An 18431-nucleotide genomic window follows, 5' to 3' on the forward strand; every position below is an offset into this window, starting at 1 on the left:
CTGCCATCAGTGTCATGCACGCATCATTATTTGAATTAGAAGAGGTGATGTCCATGGACGCAAAAAAAGAGAAAAAATGGGGTATCTATGTTGTTGTTTGCGTGGTAATCAACATTTTTAGAATGATGACGTCGCATGCATTCTGGAGTCAACTGCAAACCAATATTAAAGAACCGATATCAAATCTCCCGTTACCTGGCAATTGGGGAGATTTTAATGACACCACAGATGCAGCTGAACACATGAAGTAACGCTTGGTTCTATATATACTGCAGTAAGAAATAAATTTATTGACTCAAGCTCAGTGTATATTTCATTCCCGATATTTTTCCGGGGCCGCGAAATGAATAGCATCATGTGTAGTATTGATCAAATTTAATCAAACTGTTCAGTTCAATTGTAATATTCAAATTGTATTGTATCAAATTCTAGTCGCAGATTAAGTTAAGAAAAACTCAAAAGTGATTAGATGTCATAGTAATAAGACTATATGTGAATAACTAGTATACCGGTAAGCCTTAGAGTTCTAAGTTCATGTCGAGTAAATATAGTTGGGTATATATCAAATCTAAATAAACTAAAGTTCACACATTAATTTCAATCAGGGTTTCAATTCTGTCAAAGTTCTGGATGACAATGTTCCAATCGAAGTCGAAGCGTACATTACATGTGTTAGCCCAGTCTTGAATACGCAGTTCTGGCGATGATAGCGGCTGCAGTCCTAGTCCTTGGAGTACGGCGACTATCGGGTGCATTATTTGCTGATCTGTCTGGGTCATCTTCGGTCAGCTGGGTGGGTACGACGTTTGCACTTACTTCCAGTGGATATAGTTTCGTCACAGACAGCATATGGTTGTACCTAGTTGCCAGTTGATTCGACGTTCGGTGTCACTGTGTACAAGCACAACATCTCCGATCTTTGTTTGTTTGTTTGGTTGGTTGTTTGTTTTGCCGGTGAGGTTGTGTCCTTATATAACAACCCTTTGATTTAGTCTGAGACCAGGCCAGGAAAAGAACAATCTATGAAATATTACACGCCCCTATGATTTGGCATAACTTGATTGGTTATGAAGATTGCAGTCAGGATCCTAAATTTGACTCAAGCTCAGTGTATATTTCATTTCCGATATCTCTGAAGTGGAGGGGGGGGGGTTACTGTGTAATTCCACATTAAAATATGTGCAGCCGGGAGAGAGGGCTAGGAAAATTCTTCGGTTCATTTTTTTTTTTTTGGGGGGGGGGTGTCACGATTTTTTTTTGAGAGCGCGAAGGGGACCCCCTGCCGTAAATTCTGATCCTAGCCTAGTTAACACATATCGACAGTTTCAAATAAAATAAAATAAACTGATAAATATAGATTTTTTCGACCAATTCAATTTTTTCATATCCAACTCCGGGATTACAGAAGCATCGAGACAGTTCGTAGAGGGCGTAATGTTTACGCGTAAGTGGTGTGACTGACGTCAAAGTTGAACTTTTTTCGTATACCAGCGTGCTACACTTCAACTAGGAGGTCACTTATAGATCTGGATACACAGCGCGAACTACAAGCTGCTACTGTGGTAGGAGTTATACTTGGGAGAGTTAATTTTGTGTTCTGACGTCATGTCGCGCCATGCTAACAGCGACTCCCTGATGAGTGGTGATCTTGTTTTCTTCGTCAATGGTAAAAAGGTACGGATATACGATGCTGCACATGCAATGTGTGCTATCTCGTAGTATAGTAGTAGTTCTTCGCAGTCTTTGGGGATCGCCCTATCTACTTGTCAGTTTCAAAATGAATGATGTGACGACCACTCCTAAATTGACAAGCTCATATTTACAACTATCATTTCCATGTTGATAATTAAACTTGCACTGTGGAAACTTTACAATCCATCAATTACTGGTATCTCTCGCTTGGCAGTGTTGCTGATATGAATACCATTGGTACAGTGTCCTGATCCTGTGCCTCATCACACCCATGCACCCCGTTTCATCACTCATGTTTGCAGTGCCCAGAATGTTATGTTACTCCACTGAAGTGTTGTATGAGACAAATATGTTTAATAGATATCTGGAATGTCAATGGTGCAATCACAAGTATTAGTATTAATACTATTATTAGTAACCGTGTTTGTCGACCTCTTTTCCAAACAAAACAAACGAAAGTGTTTCCACAACGAGCCGTAAAGATGGAGATTTTATAACCCTAGCCATGTTCCACGCGATATTTTTCGAAAATGTAAACAACCACTTTGTCCTACCATGGATGTATTAGGGAGACTCCCTATTTACGTCCATGGTCCTACGTACACACCTCCTGTGTGCATTCATATTCAAATTCTTTTAAAAGTTGAAACAAAAATCAATTCTGCACTCAAATTGTACTGAATCTGCAGTTATATGATCGGTGTTGCGATAGCTTTTAGATATCAAACAACGCTTGAGATTTTTAATTTTTAAGTTTTTTTTATCTGGTGTGAAATTCCACAGAATAACATTGTTTATAATCGACTTGACAATGTTGTTTGCCAGAATATCAAGATGGTGTATGGGCTCAGTGATTACATAATACCTTTCCAAGGTCAGCACAGTAAAGATTTAACAACACAGAGACTTGGATATACCTGTCTCAGGGTAGGCAGAGACAGGTATATCTAAGTCTTTGTGTTGGTGTTAAATGTTGACTGTGCTGACCTTGGAAAGGTATTAGGTAATCAAGTAATACAACAGCTAAGCAGTCCAACAGACACTGAAGGATCCATCCATTGTGACAATAACAGCACTACTAACAGTAAACAAAAAATTTGTTATGACAAGTGATATAAGGCCTAATAAAAAAATTGTGTCCTTCTGATTACACTCAATTTTAGAATAGGTGGGGTAGGTAGATTTTTTATTTCATTTTATATTTTTATTTTTTTTTTTCATGTGTGAGTGTCTAGTTAAGGATTTCCATCGTTTTCCAAATGTATAGTGCAGGGTCATATGGCAGATTTTTGGGTTTTGTGTGAAATTCATGTTAATTTTTGCCAACATATCACATTGTATTCTCCATCATCTGAGCAATTAAAAAATATATGTTGGCAATTTTTATTTCAATATTAAGGGTAATTTTTGCAGCAATTTCATAAATGATGTAAAATCATGGTTTTTCTGTATATTGATGGCAAATTAAAATATATGAACTGTATGATTGCTTTATATCTGGATAAATGTACTTATGGGCATCTTGTAGACTATAAACTTGTAGACTGTTGTATAATTTTGCATTTTAATCATAATATTATAAATTCTGGCTTCTTAATTTGCATATCATTTGCATATTATATTTGCATACAAGTTACATAAATTGGACCTCCTGCAAATATTAGATAGAAAAGAAACCTTCAGAATGTTTTACCCCCACTTTTGACCAATTGAGATACTTTCTAGAGCCATGGAAAAAGTAAATATGGCAGCTACTTTAGAACGTTTTTGTTATTTGTTCTGTATGCAACCACAATATGGCTGTTGATATAGTTTACAGTTAGAATGAAAAACTTGCATAATTAATTATTTTAGGTAACTAGGCGATATCTTAAAAATGCAAGATTCAAATTTCAATTAATATGGTACATATATCAACTATAATAATATGCACCTGTGCTAAGACATTGTTGATACAACTTTTACCTTTAATGAGTAATTTGAATAATGAACGATATTCAGTAATTAAGTAGTATCATGCACTCTTAATCTTCATGAAGTCCATATAATTCGGCATATACTTTAACCCAAGGAAACACACTGGTCAAAAAAAAAGCCGGTTACCATAGTTTTTCTAGTTTTAATGAGCAATTGGCATAATTAGTGATTCCCTTACAGGAGGCATTCAGTTTAAATCTGGTAAACAAATTGTCCTGACCAGAAACAATTTTATTTCCTTATGTATGCATTTGCCAGATGAGTTTTGAAAGTGCATGTATAGTTAGGCAAAAAAAAAAAATTCTGTGTATCCGATAACATGGCCTCAGAAAATTATGGGTAGGTATGTCAGGATTTATTTTATCTTATTTTATCTTTTTAATTGTTTTTATGTTAAAATGTTGCTTCGACCCAAAAACAAACGAAATGTCTGTCAGAATGCCCTTTCTGTGACAGTTTGATGAAATATGTACAGACATCACTACTTGTGAAAGAAAACAGACATGCATGAGGGTCAGCTTGACCTCCATCATGCCTGTCTGTTTTCTTTCACAAGTTTTCACTGTTTTCTTTTTGTTTTAAATGTTTAAAAATATGTTTAGGGTCGGCAGCTTAAACTAGGGTCAGTCGGTCGGGTTATCGGAAACTTACATTTTTTTTTTATTTTGCTTTTTTATGAAAATTTGATAGTAGTATGTAACAGTAGGAACAAGTTATTCTGGAGAGTTGAGAACAAAAAGTTCAGTAGACTAGAACTGGGGTGATTCTTTGGTCTGTTGTGTTTGAAGATGATGATTTATATGATCTGTGATAAACCACCATAATCACTGACTCAATCTTGTCACCCTTATTATTCCACAGGTCGTCGAGAGACATGTTGACCCAGAGATGACCTTATTGACCTACCTTCGAACAAAGCGTATCCTTTATAAGTATATTATACCAGGCACGAGCCAGGTTCAACAAAAAATATGGAATATATGCTCTGGTCGTGTAACGTCTCGACAACGCACGTCTATGTCATGACAACACGCGTCTACGTCATTGGTTCTGTTGTGTTTGAAATATGAGTCAAAACGCTCAAAATGTCATTACTTTCCCCGATATTTTATATTACTGGTGATGGTATAATTATATTATTCCCCAATATTTGTCATTCAGCCGAAAATACTCGTGACCTAACGGTTGTCATTACTCGTCTAACAACTCGTAGTGACAAGGGCCCCTTTGGTCACTGGTATTTTGCTTGGCTGACCCTCAGATCACTATAAAGATATAGTGGTCTGTGGCTGAACAAGAAAAATATTGGGAACTAATATTTAATTATTCCTCTCAAAGCCTTAAACTTTGCGGTTATTTTAAGTTCAAATCAAGAAAAGTGATGGATACACTCCATATAATACTTTTAATAGTGAACAAATTGATCTAAAAAAAATGATTATGAGTGTGCACTCATCTAATGTACTTATTGACAAATAAATTTATTATTTATTATTTATTACACTGTCTTATTATCTCAGATGAATAAGACTTGGCAGCTGATGGCAGTTGTCATAGGTAACGTGGTATATAAAATTATGTCACACTTAAAAATGGCCATTGCACAGTGTTAACTCTATGGGGAAATGACAGATTAAGTTTCCATGGAAACAAAATGTGAACAGACAAATTTGGGCAATGATTTCAAAGCTTTATACGGCAACGTTTAGGTTGATTTGAGGTACCAGTAATCTGATCTCCAAACAAATTGACTCCTGATGCACATTTGTGAACACAAAGTTATTAAAATTTTAAATGCAAGGAATGAGATGAATTTGAAGCCAAGAATACAAAAAAACAAAAGTGAAATACTGGTAGAATGAAATAAATAAAAATAAAAACGTGTCACTTATGAGAAGGAACATCAACACACGAGAACACAGTTACTGAACCAACCTTACATCTTTGACAACAGGACTGTTTTCTGTTCATCTGGGGTTCTATATGTGAAAGTGACTTTTCTATTAAAATGTGTATAATACTTGCGTGAGTAATTGTGGACGGGACTGTGTGGTGTTAGTATCTTAAGTATTCTAGCTTCAAATTTCATATAGTTTCATGTAATTAATTCTCCATCATGTATAGCAATAGCTCAAAATTTTGCATTCAAGCAATGTATATAGGACCAAAAATCTATGGTTTTGCCATTATGAGAGGAGGCATTCAGTTTACGTCTGGTTACATGAATATTTTACATGATGACAGATTGTTGACAAAAATGATTAACTCATTAATATTACAAAAATTTAAGATCTTTGACATATTTTCATGACACTCTACATTCACACAATGTGTATAGATACAATAGCAGCAGATGTCACATATACATAGGAAGTTGTAGTAAAAGTAGGAGTGGTGCCAGCATTTTTGCTGTGTAGAATTCGGTATTCATTTCAAAATACATCCTGGCATCATTTACATTGTATCATTTGTTTGATGATTTTGTTTCATTGTTTCCTGACTTAAGTTACCAGGACAACCACAATTTTGAAAAGAAACTTTAAAGTCACCATCGTGCATACAGTTTTGGTGCCAGGGATGTCCGTTTTTCACATGGAGATATAAAATTGTTCAGTGTAAGGTGATCAGATCCCGACATGTCAATTGGGGTTTGAATGTTTTGATTTTCAGTCTAAAAATTGAAAGCTTCAAAATACGTGGTAGGTTTCTTCCAAGGACCATCTGAAAATATGGTACGTCTAAGAATGCAGTCATTCCTCTACAGGAACAATAAAAAACACAACAGTTTTGAGCATGAATGGTACAACAAATTAAACACCACAGCAATTGTGAGCATACTCCTAGCAACAAAATAAACCCAGTAGCAATTATGAACATGACCATAACAACAAAATAAACATCATTGCAATTGTGAGCATACCCCTGGTAACAAAATAAAAACAAAGCTGTTGTGACCATTCCCCTAGCAACAAAATAAAAACCATACCAATTGTGAGCATGCCCTTAAATTAAAACCATTATTGTAATTGTGAGCATGCCCCTAGTAACAAGATAAAAGTAAGTTTATGGGCAACTGAAAATGGCCATTTCAACTGAGCCTGTTTGAATCAATTTGATCTCGTATATTACCATTATGGTCTTATGATTAATTTTAGTAGTTAGTTGTACTGCAGTATCATTGACACAATATCTATCATAGCATAGGAATATGTTATCCTTAATTCATTTTCACAGTAAGACTCACTGGTACAAAACTAGGCTGTGCTGAAGGAGGATGTGGAGCCTGTACTTGTATGGTATCAAAATATGACCACAAGGAACAGAAAATCAGGTTTGAAATTCTATATAATTATAATCTTAATTTCAATGTGTTCTGGTGAACTTTCTGATATTGCTATAAGCAGTTAAGTTTGTTTGAATTAGCATAACTTTCAAAAATAATAAAGCTGATCCACATTCCCGTTATATATAGCAAATACTTGTGGAGAAATTTTAGTGAACTTATATGTCATATGATTTAACTGTTCAGTGTATGTATTACATAAATGAAATTGGACTAGATAACCTGATTATTCTAGAATATTTCTGTATTGAGGTATATCACTATGTTAAATCATGTAAAGTGGTCATAAAGATACAGAAAGTACTAATAGTTACGACTCTGGTAATCCAGCCTTTGGTTTACTAAAGATAGATGTAAAGTAAATATATTGTTCTTCAATGTTGTAGATAATTAATACACAAGTGGGTGATAGCGGTTCCTCTGTTGTATGATTCTAATCACCCTGTGATCAACATAGTATAAAAATTGGAAGTCCCAAAACAATACTGTGAGTTCGTGATACTCTAAATAAACTAGTTTTCAGAGACGCCTCACAAACTGAGACAATAATTAAATCGACGTTCATTTAATAGATTATTTACTGGTGTATCAATATGTTGCGACAATAGTTTTAGTCCATGTCTGTCTTAAAAACTGAAGGCTCAACTACCAGAAATTAATATTACAGTTTTTCATAGACCCATATTACTTCCATTGTAATTCAATGGAGAGTGCACAAATCGAAAAAACAATGCAATGATTTTCCTATCAAAAGATTATTTTATGCTCCAGTACATATTACGAACGTTGCCACATAAGGCACCAGCTTTAATGTGGGTCAGGGTCAGTGCTTGCCTTGTATCAGATTCTGTACTGTGTTTGCAAAATGTCAACATACTTCATTTGTAGTATTCAACATGTCAACGTGTACACCACTCAAACGTAACTATCTAACAAAATACATGTAACGTGCTCACTTGAAAAATGTTTCGCTGGCGTCAAAACGTAACAGTAAATATCGACTGCTTTGTCAAATTGTACATGATCTCCTTTTTAAACCTCATTCCCTCATAATATAATTTGAAAGGAAGTATTCTATCATTGCACCAGGGTTTACCTGAAATAACATTATCCAATATCCCATTCAAGCTTCCGGCCGCAGAGAAAAAAAATGGCACAGGCACTTGTTTCCCAAGATATATTTCGAAATACAATAAAACGTCGATGAATATTGACATAGTAAATGAAATGCTATGAAAGGAGTAGCTGCAATAACTAGCTTTGTTTTTCTTTGCAATACTTTATTATTATTTTTTTATTTTTTTGTGTTACATTTTATTTTCTTACGGGGAAGACAGATCGAAACCGCTACAGTTACTGATGTGAAAGGGGGCGTCTACATTTCGCGTTGTGTGGACTTATGCAATCCTAGAAACTCATTTTATCTCACTCCTTTCACATATTATCGGCCAAGTATGTCAGTCAACATTATCAATATTTTTTTGTGTTCTGAAACATATCTTGGGGAAACAAGTTTAGATTGAAGGTGTTGCTGTACTCCAATAGTAAATAGGGGAGAGGGGTAGACTGTCTTTATGTGTTTTGTGATAGTTCTATTTTCAATTCATGTAGTTTTGTGATTCAAATGGTGTTTCCATGCCAACTTAAATCATGCTACATAGTGTATATGATAAAACTTTTATTGCCCAGATGTAGGTTTTGTATTGTTAAATAAATACGTAAATAAATAAATATTAATAAAAAAAATAATAATGAAAGGTTTTGCAGACCTCATTAGTATAGCTTTAATACATGTACAGGCCCTCCTTAAGTCGAGACCTTCTTCCATATTGAACTGTCTGCAAAACTCATATATGAGCCATAACAATTATCATAGATATTTATAAATTTGAACCAAATCAGTGCATTAAAGTTTTCTGAAGTGAATGTTTACACCAATTTCATTGAAACCATCCTAAGTCACTGAGATAACAAATCTTGTATGTATTCCTACATTTTATGTTAGATTCTGAACTTTAATTATAATGTGAATTTATTTACTTACAACATTGGAAAATGAACTATCGGCAAGCTGACCCAGACACAATCTAAAGCTGATATATTGCAACATGTTGATATAAGTCATCAGTGTCCTCACATTAGGTTTGGTTTTCAGATGAAGCACAATCATGGGTAACAAGAGAATACAGCATTGGAGAATAATAATAGTACCATTCTAGAGTTTCTGACTTTCTATCTTTCTTTCATTCTCCTTCTTCATCTAGTCACTTTTCAGTGAATGCATGTTTATCTCCTGTGTGTTCTATGCATGGTATGGCTGTGACAACTGTAGAAGGTATTGGTAGCACTAAAACTAGACTACATCCTGTACAGGTTAGTATGTATATTGAAAGGGTAGTCATACACCCCAAAAAATATTGTTTCCTAGCTGTTGAAGCAAGTTTAGTAGTTTTAATATTTTTGGGGGTTGTCGGAGGCCAAGCGGTTAGCTTGTATGCCTCTTACCGTTGTATTCTGGTTTCAAACCCCCCAAATGTTGGCTGGGTTTGATTAAAATTATCCAGGTCTGTAATTAAGAAGGGTAATGCTCAGTTTGACTCTGCCAAATATTGCAGGTTTTTCCTGGGTACATCAGTTTCCTCCTCAGTCTTAAACACTAGGGCACTGCTCTTGTTGTGATCATTCAACAAATTTCTGAATTTATTTGGACGAATAAAAATAATTAACATCATTAATAGTTCTGAACTCAGAGTATAGGTAATCTTAATACCTGATATGTTTCAGCTGAAATATTCAGTCTTTGATTTGTATATATGTGGTTCAATGATGTCGACTTGTCATTATGACTGCATGAGGGTGGCTGTTGTTGTATACTCTCTGTTTGTCCATCCCTTTGTCTCTGTTAAAGCTGCACCTGCAACGTTTATAAAAAAAAAAAACTAAAAAAAAAAAACCTTCTTTGTTAGATATAATGACTTAATCATAGTATCATACACCCTGAACAGCATTGATTCACATGTGAGTAAAACGTATTTGCATTGCTGTAAAATATGGTGAAATAAATCAAATGAAATCTAATTGATTTTTGGGCCAGCCTGCACCCAATCACAAGTGGATTTTATACACCTGGTACAAGATCTCAATATTAATTATTTCATTACACGCTACCAATTAGGAATGTATAACCAAATCACATGGTTCTCTGAGGGTTTTTGTACACCTATTTACCTATTAATTATTAATTTTTTTTACCACCCAATCAGCAATGCATAGCCATCACATGTATAGATACCTAGTATAGATTTTGATATTAACTATTTCTATACACCTACCAACCAGGAACGTATAGCCAAATCACATGGTTCTCAGTGTGGATTCTGCACACCTGGTATTGTGATGTCGATGTATACACTCCTAAGAAACAATCCACAGCCTTGCTATGATGATATGCTGAGTGCTTTTGAAGGTAATCTGTGTCGCTGTACTGGATATCGACCAATCATAGAAGGGTACAAAACATTTACCAAGGTAAGAGGGTGAATTAAAGGGGGCACCAGCTCAGTTTAGAAACTTTTCTACTCAAAAGTGAAAATATTTATCACATATAAAACATTGATTAAACTATTCTTAGAGTAGTAGAATGTTATGTTGATGTATGCCTTCTATCTATAACATTTCTATGACATTTGTCTTCTAGCATTGTTAGAACAGTTTATTGCATAGCAGAGATTTCCTCGACATTTTTACCTTCCCATAGGATGGTTATATATAAGGGATGAAAAGTCTGTGTGTGTGTGTGTGTGTGTGTGTGTGTGTGTGTGTGTGTGTCTGTCTGTCTGTCTGTCTGTCTGTCTGTCTGTCTGTCTGTCTGTCTGCCTGTCTGTCTCTGTCTGTCTCGCTGGTTGGCTCAATTCAATGAAATTTGACGCACATATTCTTCGGGTAATTACTAGAACTGATTAGGTTTTGGTAAACGTTTGATGAATATTAATGAGCTATTAACGTAATTAATGGTTTTCGGTAATTAGGCTGCATCTCAGTTACGAATGCACGCATCAAATTCAATATAATTCTTAGATACATTTGTGATACCAAAGTACATCTGTCCTGAAAGTATTTCTGATGTAGCTTTTAGTTTTAATTCATTATTTGCATATTTAGGTTTTTGCTAATTAGCTTATATATTGCATGGCGCAACTATAAACTGTTGGAAAATTTTGTTATGGTTTAACATAATCACAATTTGAATGTTGACTCAAAGATCTAAATGTCGCCCACCGTGATAAATAAACCACATCTATGGGCAATCTTGCTGGAGAATTTGTCAAGATAAATCCATACGATCTCTTCTTCGATCAAAATTGAAATCCATTTTTAAAATAAATCTTTCAGTACTGAGGAGCGAGTTTGCTGCCAGAACACAGCGCATTCATTAACATAATCATGACAATGCAAGAAAAGTAAATGTTGTTACGCTAGGCATCTACACAGTGCTTGAATTGGGTGAAATTTTCCCCAATTTTCCGATGTTGATCGGCATCATTCTAGACCATTCAAAGTATTTGGGTTGCTTGTATTAAAAGGTATACTTATACCGAAATATATATTGATAAGTTTTTGTCCAGATGTGATTTTAAGATTTCGAAAAACCAAATGAATTTGAGAGAAAATGGAAATTCACTTTGTTGTTGGGTTGCATCACATTTTGCTCCCAAAATTTAAAATTCAGGAACAAATTGAGCCTTAAAAAATCTTGCTTGAGACTATTATGACCTGTAGACAGTCAATACTTTCACTGATCTGACAATTTTGCCTGCTTTCAATAGTAATTTGTCATAATAGTAAATAATAATGGTCTATTTCAATTGATTGTGACAGCCTTCAGACTGAATTGTGCTAACACTACAAATGTATATCATTGTAAAATGGGAATCAGAGATTCAAACATTAAAATATAAACTGACAAACAGCGACAACAACATAAAAAAAAGTGTACAATAAAAGATAACCCTAGACAAAAGACATTTGAAGATACATTACAAAAAGACATTGTGGTAAACTTGAAATTAGACATCGCTTTGATTTTCATTCCATAATTTCATCATGTATGGGATTGCACTTTTAGCATACCTTCATGATAAGACATACACCAACTTATACACTAAACAATTAATTGTATATCTATGTCTTTCACAGGAGTACTGCTGTGGAGGAGGGGGAGATAATGGCTGCTGTATGAATGGGAATTTGAATGTGCAGGAAGAAGGGGTATGTAATACATAAATGAAAGTAACCAGGGTATCAAAATTACTGTATGACCTAATATTGCTGAAGACTTCATTATCTAACTATGTTTTCATTCAGTCTTGAAATATAAGAAAAAGAAACAAATTAATTAATGAATTCGAAAAAAGTTTTAAAAAAGAAACCTGTTACTGTATTTCTGTGTTTGTGCATTGTGTATTTGTCTATGGCATAGAGAATTTATGTTAGCTTTTGTTAAAATATGTTTTTGTGTATAAATAGATATCCTCTGTGTTGGTTAATCCAAGTGAGTTTATTCCATATGATCCAACACAAGAACCAATCTTTCCTCCAGAACTTATGGTGAGTGAATTTTTGCCAAAATCATATTGCACACAAAAACCAAGATCTTTTCTCCAGAATTTATGAGTGAATTCAATTTTTGTCCAAAATTATGTGAAATGATACACTTAAATTTATAACTGTCGATCATTTATAACATTATAATTGTCAATCAGTAATTGTCAGACAGTGTGGAATGCTCTGAAAAATCTACAACACATGCGGGAAATCAACATAATACAAAAATTATGCATTGCGAAGTTGTTAAGACAATACTGAATTTTGTTTAAAAATATTCAGTACATGTTTAAATTCAGTATGCATGTTATATTCATATTCATTTTTGACATAACTCAGAACATAGTCAAGATAAAACAACAACAACAACAACAACAACAACAGCAAAACAAAACAAGGGATAACAGATGTAATTACTGTCACCTGGGCCGAGCACTATAAAAAACCAGCAACTATAGTCATAAATCAATAGTAGAAATACAGGCATTCATTTCTAAAACAGCATTTGCTTGAAGTGTTTCTTCTGAGGTGTAGTATTTCTGAGATATAAGGCACCAAGTACAACAGTGGAATTACATGTATTACTCATAATGTAGTTAAATTTTGTACTGCGATTAATGGTCTGTCTAGTAATTTCATAATACCAAATATTACGTAAATCGAAAATAAGAGCCCAAGTATATGTTTAATCCTCTTTCTCCCAACTAGTAAATACTTCTTTACGAATTTAAATAATATTTAAAAAAATTAATAATACCCCTATTGGGAAAAAGAAGATTAATCTTCAAACAGGAACAACATTCCAGAGAAATTAAACCTGCAGACATTAATATCTGTACAGGATCTAGGAATTCTGTCATTTCTGTAAAATTAGTTATCTTTGAGCATACATGTACCTCCTTATGACTGAAATTAAAGGCCAGGGATACAATCCCAGGTTTCCACATATATGTTATATTATCAGTTGAGCCTCTAGTAAGTAAATAAGGTCATTCTTTTGTTCTGAAATGACTCTATTTATAGCTCTGCCAGATGGCTGCTTTTCTCCCCAACATTTTAATTGTAATCCAAACTAAGCCTTTAAAAGGCCAAGGATTCAATCCCAGGTTCTCACATTAGTGTTATCTTATATCATTAGAGTCATAAGGCCTAATAAAAAAATTGTGTGGTTCTCAGTGGTTATGCTCAATTTTAAAATAGTTGGGTTAGGTAGATTTGTTATTTTATTTTATTATATTTGTTTTCTGTGTGACTGTCTAGTTCAGGGTTTCCATTGTTTCCCAAATGATCTCTGTGTTGTTTATTTTTTTCCTATCATATGTCATTACAGATTGGAAGAACAGTTTTTAGAGTGTCTTTTTAAGTTGTTGACAGTTTCTGCATCCACTTTATCTCTTGAGACTTCACAATTTTTGCGATTTTCTTTTTTCTTTTTCTTCGAATACGTAAAAAAAGTTTAGGGTTGGCAGTGAAAAGCTAGTTGGGGTCGGGTAACCGGAACCAAACAATTATTTTTTGGGGGCCAAAGGATTACATGGAATCATTCTTTTTGTTCTTGACCTACTTATTCTATAGATGTGCTAGATTACTACTTTGCACACATATATTTTAATTCTGAACTGTGGCCTTGAAAATTAAAATACACTTCCTCTCTAATGTTTAAATAACCTTATAAATTTAAATGGCTTGCAATGTCAAGGGTCATGTTCGCTCTGTACATAGTACAGTACATCCCACTCCAAAGTAAACAATATTACCCAATGATTTATTTACTTGTCAAGTTATTGGATAGGTAGTCTGTATAGATAGTCCACAGTGGTGAGTTTTAAAGACATAAGTTTGGTTCCGGTTACCCAACACCATCTAGTTTTTCACTGCCGACCCTAAACATTTTTTTATGTATCCAAGAAAAACAATAAAATAAAACTGCAAAAATTAGTTAGAAATAGTGGATGCGGATACTGACATCAACTTGAAAAGAATATGTAGAACTTCTTCCAATCTGTAATGGCTGTAATCTGATAGGAAGAAACCAATGCAACAGAATCCATATATGGAAAACAATGGAAAACATACCATTTTTTTAAGGCCTAGTAGAAAAAAGCCAGTGCGTATGTTTTTGTGTGTATAATTTATTTGAAAATAGGTTTTTTCAATCAAAATGCTAAAATTGATGGAAATGTGCAGAATGTTCTCAAAACTGCAACAGTTGTCAAACTATTCCTTTTCATAATACAAAAAAGACACAGTTTGATTATCATTTTGATTGGAAAAACAGACAATAAAAAGATATTAAAGTTAATCAGATATATACATGTATTATGTTTTTAAAAACTAAAAAGTATATTTCATGATATTTTATCCGTAGAACTCTGACAAACATTGCAGTAAGACAGTACAGTTTTGTAGTGAGAGAGTGAAATGGATTAGGCCAGCAACTTTACAAGAATTGTTAAATTTAAAAGCCCAGTATCCAGATGCCAGACTTGCTATTGGTAACACTGAAATAGGTGAAGTGGCTGTTTTGTTGTCATATTTCATTTCCTGTGTTCCAATTACATATAATTTGAATAAATTCCAACATGCCACTAGCTATGGCCAGAACTAGACTCTTTTACATTTAATACATTTTTACATTCTATGGTTGCACGAAATACATTTAATACATTTAATATACTGATGAGTGATGGTCTGGGGAGCTTGCATTTAATACATGTAATACATTTAATATATATACATTGTAATACATTTAATGCATTCTAGGGATGTATGAAATGCATTTAATACATTTAATACATGGGTGACGGTCTGGGGAGCTTGCATTTAGTACATTTAGTACATTCTAGAGTTGCAAGAAATACATTCTATTACTGGTTGATGGTCTGGGGAGCTTGCATTTAATACATAATACATTCTAGATTTGCACGAAATACATTCTATTTCTCAGCGATGGTCCAGGGAGCTTACATTTAATACATTTAATACATTCTAGAGTTGTACGAATGAGGAACATTGAAGTGTTTATATTTTTTCAAGCAGGCAGTACTAGTATGACTTGCCTGTGTACAGAAATTTCCATATTAAATATATGTATACCATAATCTCTATAGCAATATAGTACTTAGGAATTTAATAATCATTGAAACAAAAGCATATTAACTCCATGGTGTTAACACATCACTTTTTTCATACAATAGAAGCATAGAAACTACAATATAGGCTTTGAAATGTTACGGGATTATGTAACGAAACCTTGCCAGCAACAGGAGACATGTTTCTGTGTGAAAATAGGGTGTACAAAGACTTATTTGTATAATAAAGACATTCTTTAATCAAAGGAAATAATTTTATTATTCGTGGTACCATAGTGGTACAAATGTCATGTCATTACGTGAAAATACATTTATCTAAAAAATGTGTTTTGTGTTCAGTTGTAGTCACACACAGTAATCAATAAAGTGCACATGCTCGTATCATCAGGCCACTTAGGCTACTAACGTCAAGCACTACACTTCCGATTAAAATTTCCTTCGTAACCTTTTTCCATTGAATAGATCGTGCGTGGTGATGAGTAACATATTATATCTAACAGAGTTCATATGATAACTGAATATTTGAACCATCCTAACCAATAAAATGTTTGTTCTTAGGCGTCGGTGTTAATTCCATGGAAAACGTCAAACTTCTCTGGATTCATGTTCTTTTTACACCAAGCTGATACATGATTTTGGAAATGCATTCTAAATTCTACAATGGTTAAATCATTCAAAACTCTAGCACTCAATGTAGAGGAGCTATGTTTAGGATTTTTCACAAATTTATGTAAATGACAACCATCGTCATATGCTAAGTACATCAGCAAACATTCACTATGCATTTAAAGTGGCCATATGGATGAAAATTTGTTATTTATTTTGGATTTTTATTTGATAAAACAGCTTCACTATTTTTTCTACTTGAAAAAATAATGTGAAATAACATATACCAAGTCCATGTTCATAACTCAATACATTGCAAAAAGATGCACAAAGTGTAAAAAGTTTGTTATTGTACATACAATAACAAACATTTTACACATTGTTTAATGTTTTGCCGTTTATTGAGATGTGAACATGGACTTGGTATATGTTATTTCACGTTATTTTTTCAAGTAGAAAAACATGGTGAAGCTGTTTTATCAACTAAAAATCCAAAATAAATAACAAATTCTCATCCATATGGCCACTTTAATATATTTAATACATTTAACTCAAAAATTATGGTTACACGTTGATTTAGAATATTAGCACTTTGTTTGAACTGTTCAGTCCTAGAGAAGAGAATGACTTTTTAAACTTGCTCAATTGCGACATCTTAAGTTCTCCTGTCTCTGCTGCTGAAACACATGCACTTCATTGAAATTTGATGACAGAATGCATGTGTATATAATTTTCATTATTGTAATGGAAGAGTCTACTACTTAGTCATATTGAACATTTCATTCTTCATTTGGTTGATTTTATAAACATGCTTTATTCTGTAAAAGTGAAGTTATGACATGAATAAAATTACAGTTCCGTCAAATATATTTCATACACTCATTGGATGTGTTGTATGTATGAAATGTATGAAATGTATTAAATGCAAGCTCCCTGGACTGTCGCCCAGTAATAAAATGTATTTTGTGTAACTCTAGAATGTAAAACTAAAAAATGTATTAAATGTATTAAATGCAAGCTCCCCGGGCCTTAGAATGTATTAAATGTATTAAATGCAAGCTCCCCATGGATGCAAGCCACAGAAAAATTAAGTATGGGAAACCTGCTAAATTAATTCATTTAGTGTATCGTCAAATATGAGTAAAGACTTCATTCTTATTTTGGTGCAAGAAAAATTTAGTGGAATGGCTTTTTAGGACGCAAGGTGAAAGTTCACACTACTTGTAAATAACTCATCTTGTCAGCCAGCCTGCCACATTTAGTAATGCTGACCCCTTTCACAACTGAATATAGAATATGTCAACTCGTAAAGTACATGTATGTTAGCTGGATTTATTTCCATGGAAAAAGCTTTTGCATATAAATAAATCCACTACTGAAAAATGCAGATGTTAGGAGTACAGATAATTCCAAGAATACACCCAAATTCACACTTGTCATTTGAGTGAGACACAACTTTATAGTGGTACAGCCTGGTATCCACCGAGTCTGTAGAACACTCACCATATGGGTTAAAGGTCATACTGCCTTCCAGTATTTGGATTATACAGCACATTGTCATATTTATAATTAAGTTAATAAGTTATTTTTAGCTATGCATGTACTGGCCTGTGGGATTGTAACATTTTGTTGTAAAAATTTGTTTGTAGGAGTTGAAGTTAAATTCAAGAATCAATACTATCCAGTCCTCCTTGTACCAACTCACATACCTGAACTAAAGAAAGTTGAAATAACCAATGATGGAGTGGTGTTTGGTGCATCTGTGACACTGTCAACAATAGACCTAGTATTGAAAACACAGATTCCAAAACTACCAGGTGATGAATTAACTTCTTATTAAAATGACCATGTGGATGGGAAAGAGGTTTTTACGTTAGATTGGGCTGAAATTTAATGGGGATGCATCTGGAGGCATATAGATGAAAAAATATTAAGCATATAATATTTTCATCAGTGATATGCAAATTAGGTATAAAAATGTGAATTTTTGGTCAAAAACGTATATCTCAAGTAGTTGGTCAATATGAGACTGAAACTTGGTGACATATTTCTAGAAGTGTTATTATGCTGATTTTCTTCAAAATTTTTTGACACCATTGGCCCTAGCAACTGTGACC

The 18431-nt window shown here is 33.7% G+C and overlaps 1 protein-coding gene across 1 annotated transcript in view; it reads left to right on the forward strand.

Annotated features, from left to right (window-relative positions):
* The first annotated feature begins 1523 nt into the window (after nucleotides 1-1523).
* LOC144452213 (xanthine dehydrogenase/oxidase-like) overlaps nucleotides 1524-18431 on the forward strand; it is a 48312-nt gene continuing 31404 nt past the window's right edge. Inside the window, exons 1-9 of the mRNA XM_078143266.1 lie at nucleotides 1524-1674; nucleotides 4531-4588; nucleotides 6904-7000; nucleotides 9277-9385; nucleotides 10352-10540; nucleotides 12209-12280; nucleotides 12539-12619; nucleotides 14985-15126; nucleotides 17964-18131. Of these exons, the coding sequence (XP_077999392.1) occupies nucleotides 1606-1674; nucleotides 4531-4588; nucleotides 6904-7000; nucleotides 9277-9385; nucleotides 10352-10540; nucleotides 12209-12280; nucleotides 12539-12619; nucleotides 14985-15126; nucleotides 17964-18131 (985 nt within the window). The 5' untranslated portion in view covers nucleotides 1524-1605. The remainder of the gene's footprint in view (nucleotides 1675-4530; nucleotides 4589-6903; nucleotides 7001-9276; nucleotides 9386-10351; nucleotides 10541-12208; nucleotides 12281-12538; nucleotides 12620-14984; nucleotides 15127-17963; nucleotides 18132-18431) is intronic.

Source organism: Glandiceps talaboti, chromosome 2 (genome assembly GCF_964340395.1).
Source record: "Glandiceps talaboti chromosome 2, keGlaTala1.1, whole genome shotgun sequence".
Lineage (NCBI taxonomy): Eukaryota > Metazoa > Hemichordata > Enteropneusta > Spengelidae > Glandiceps > Glandiceps talaboti.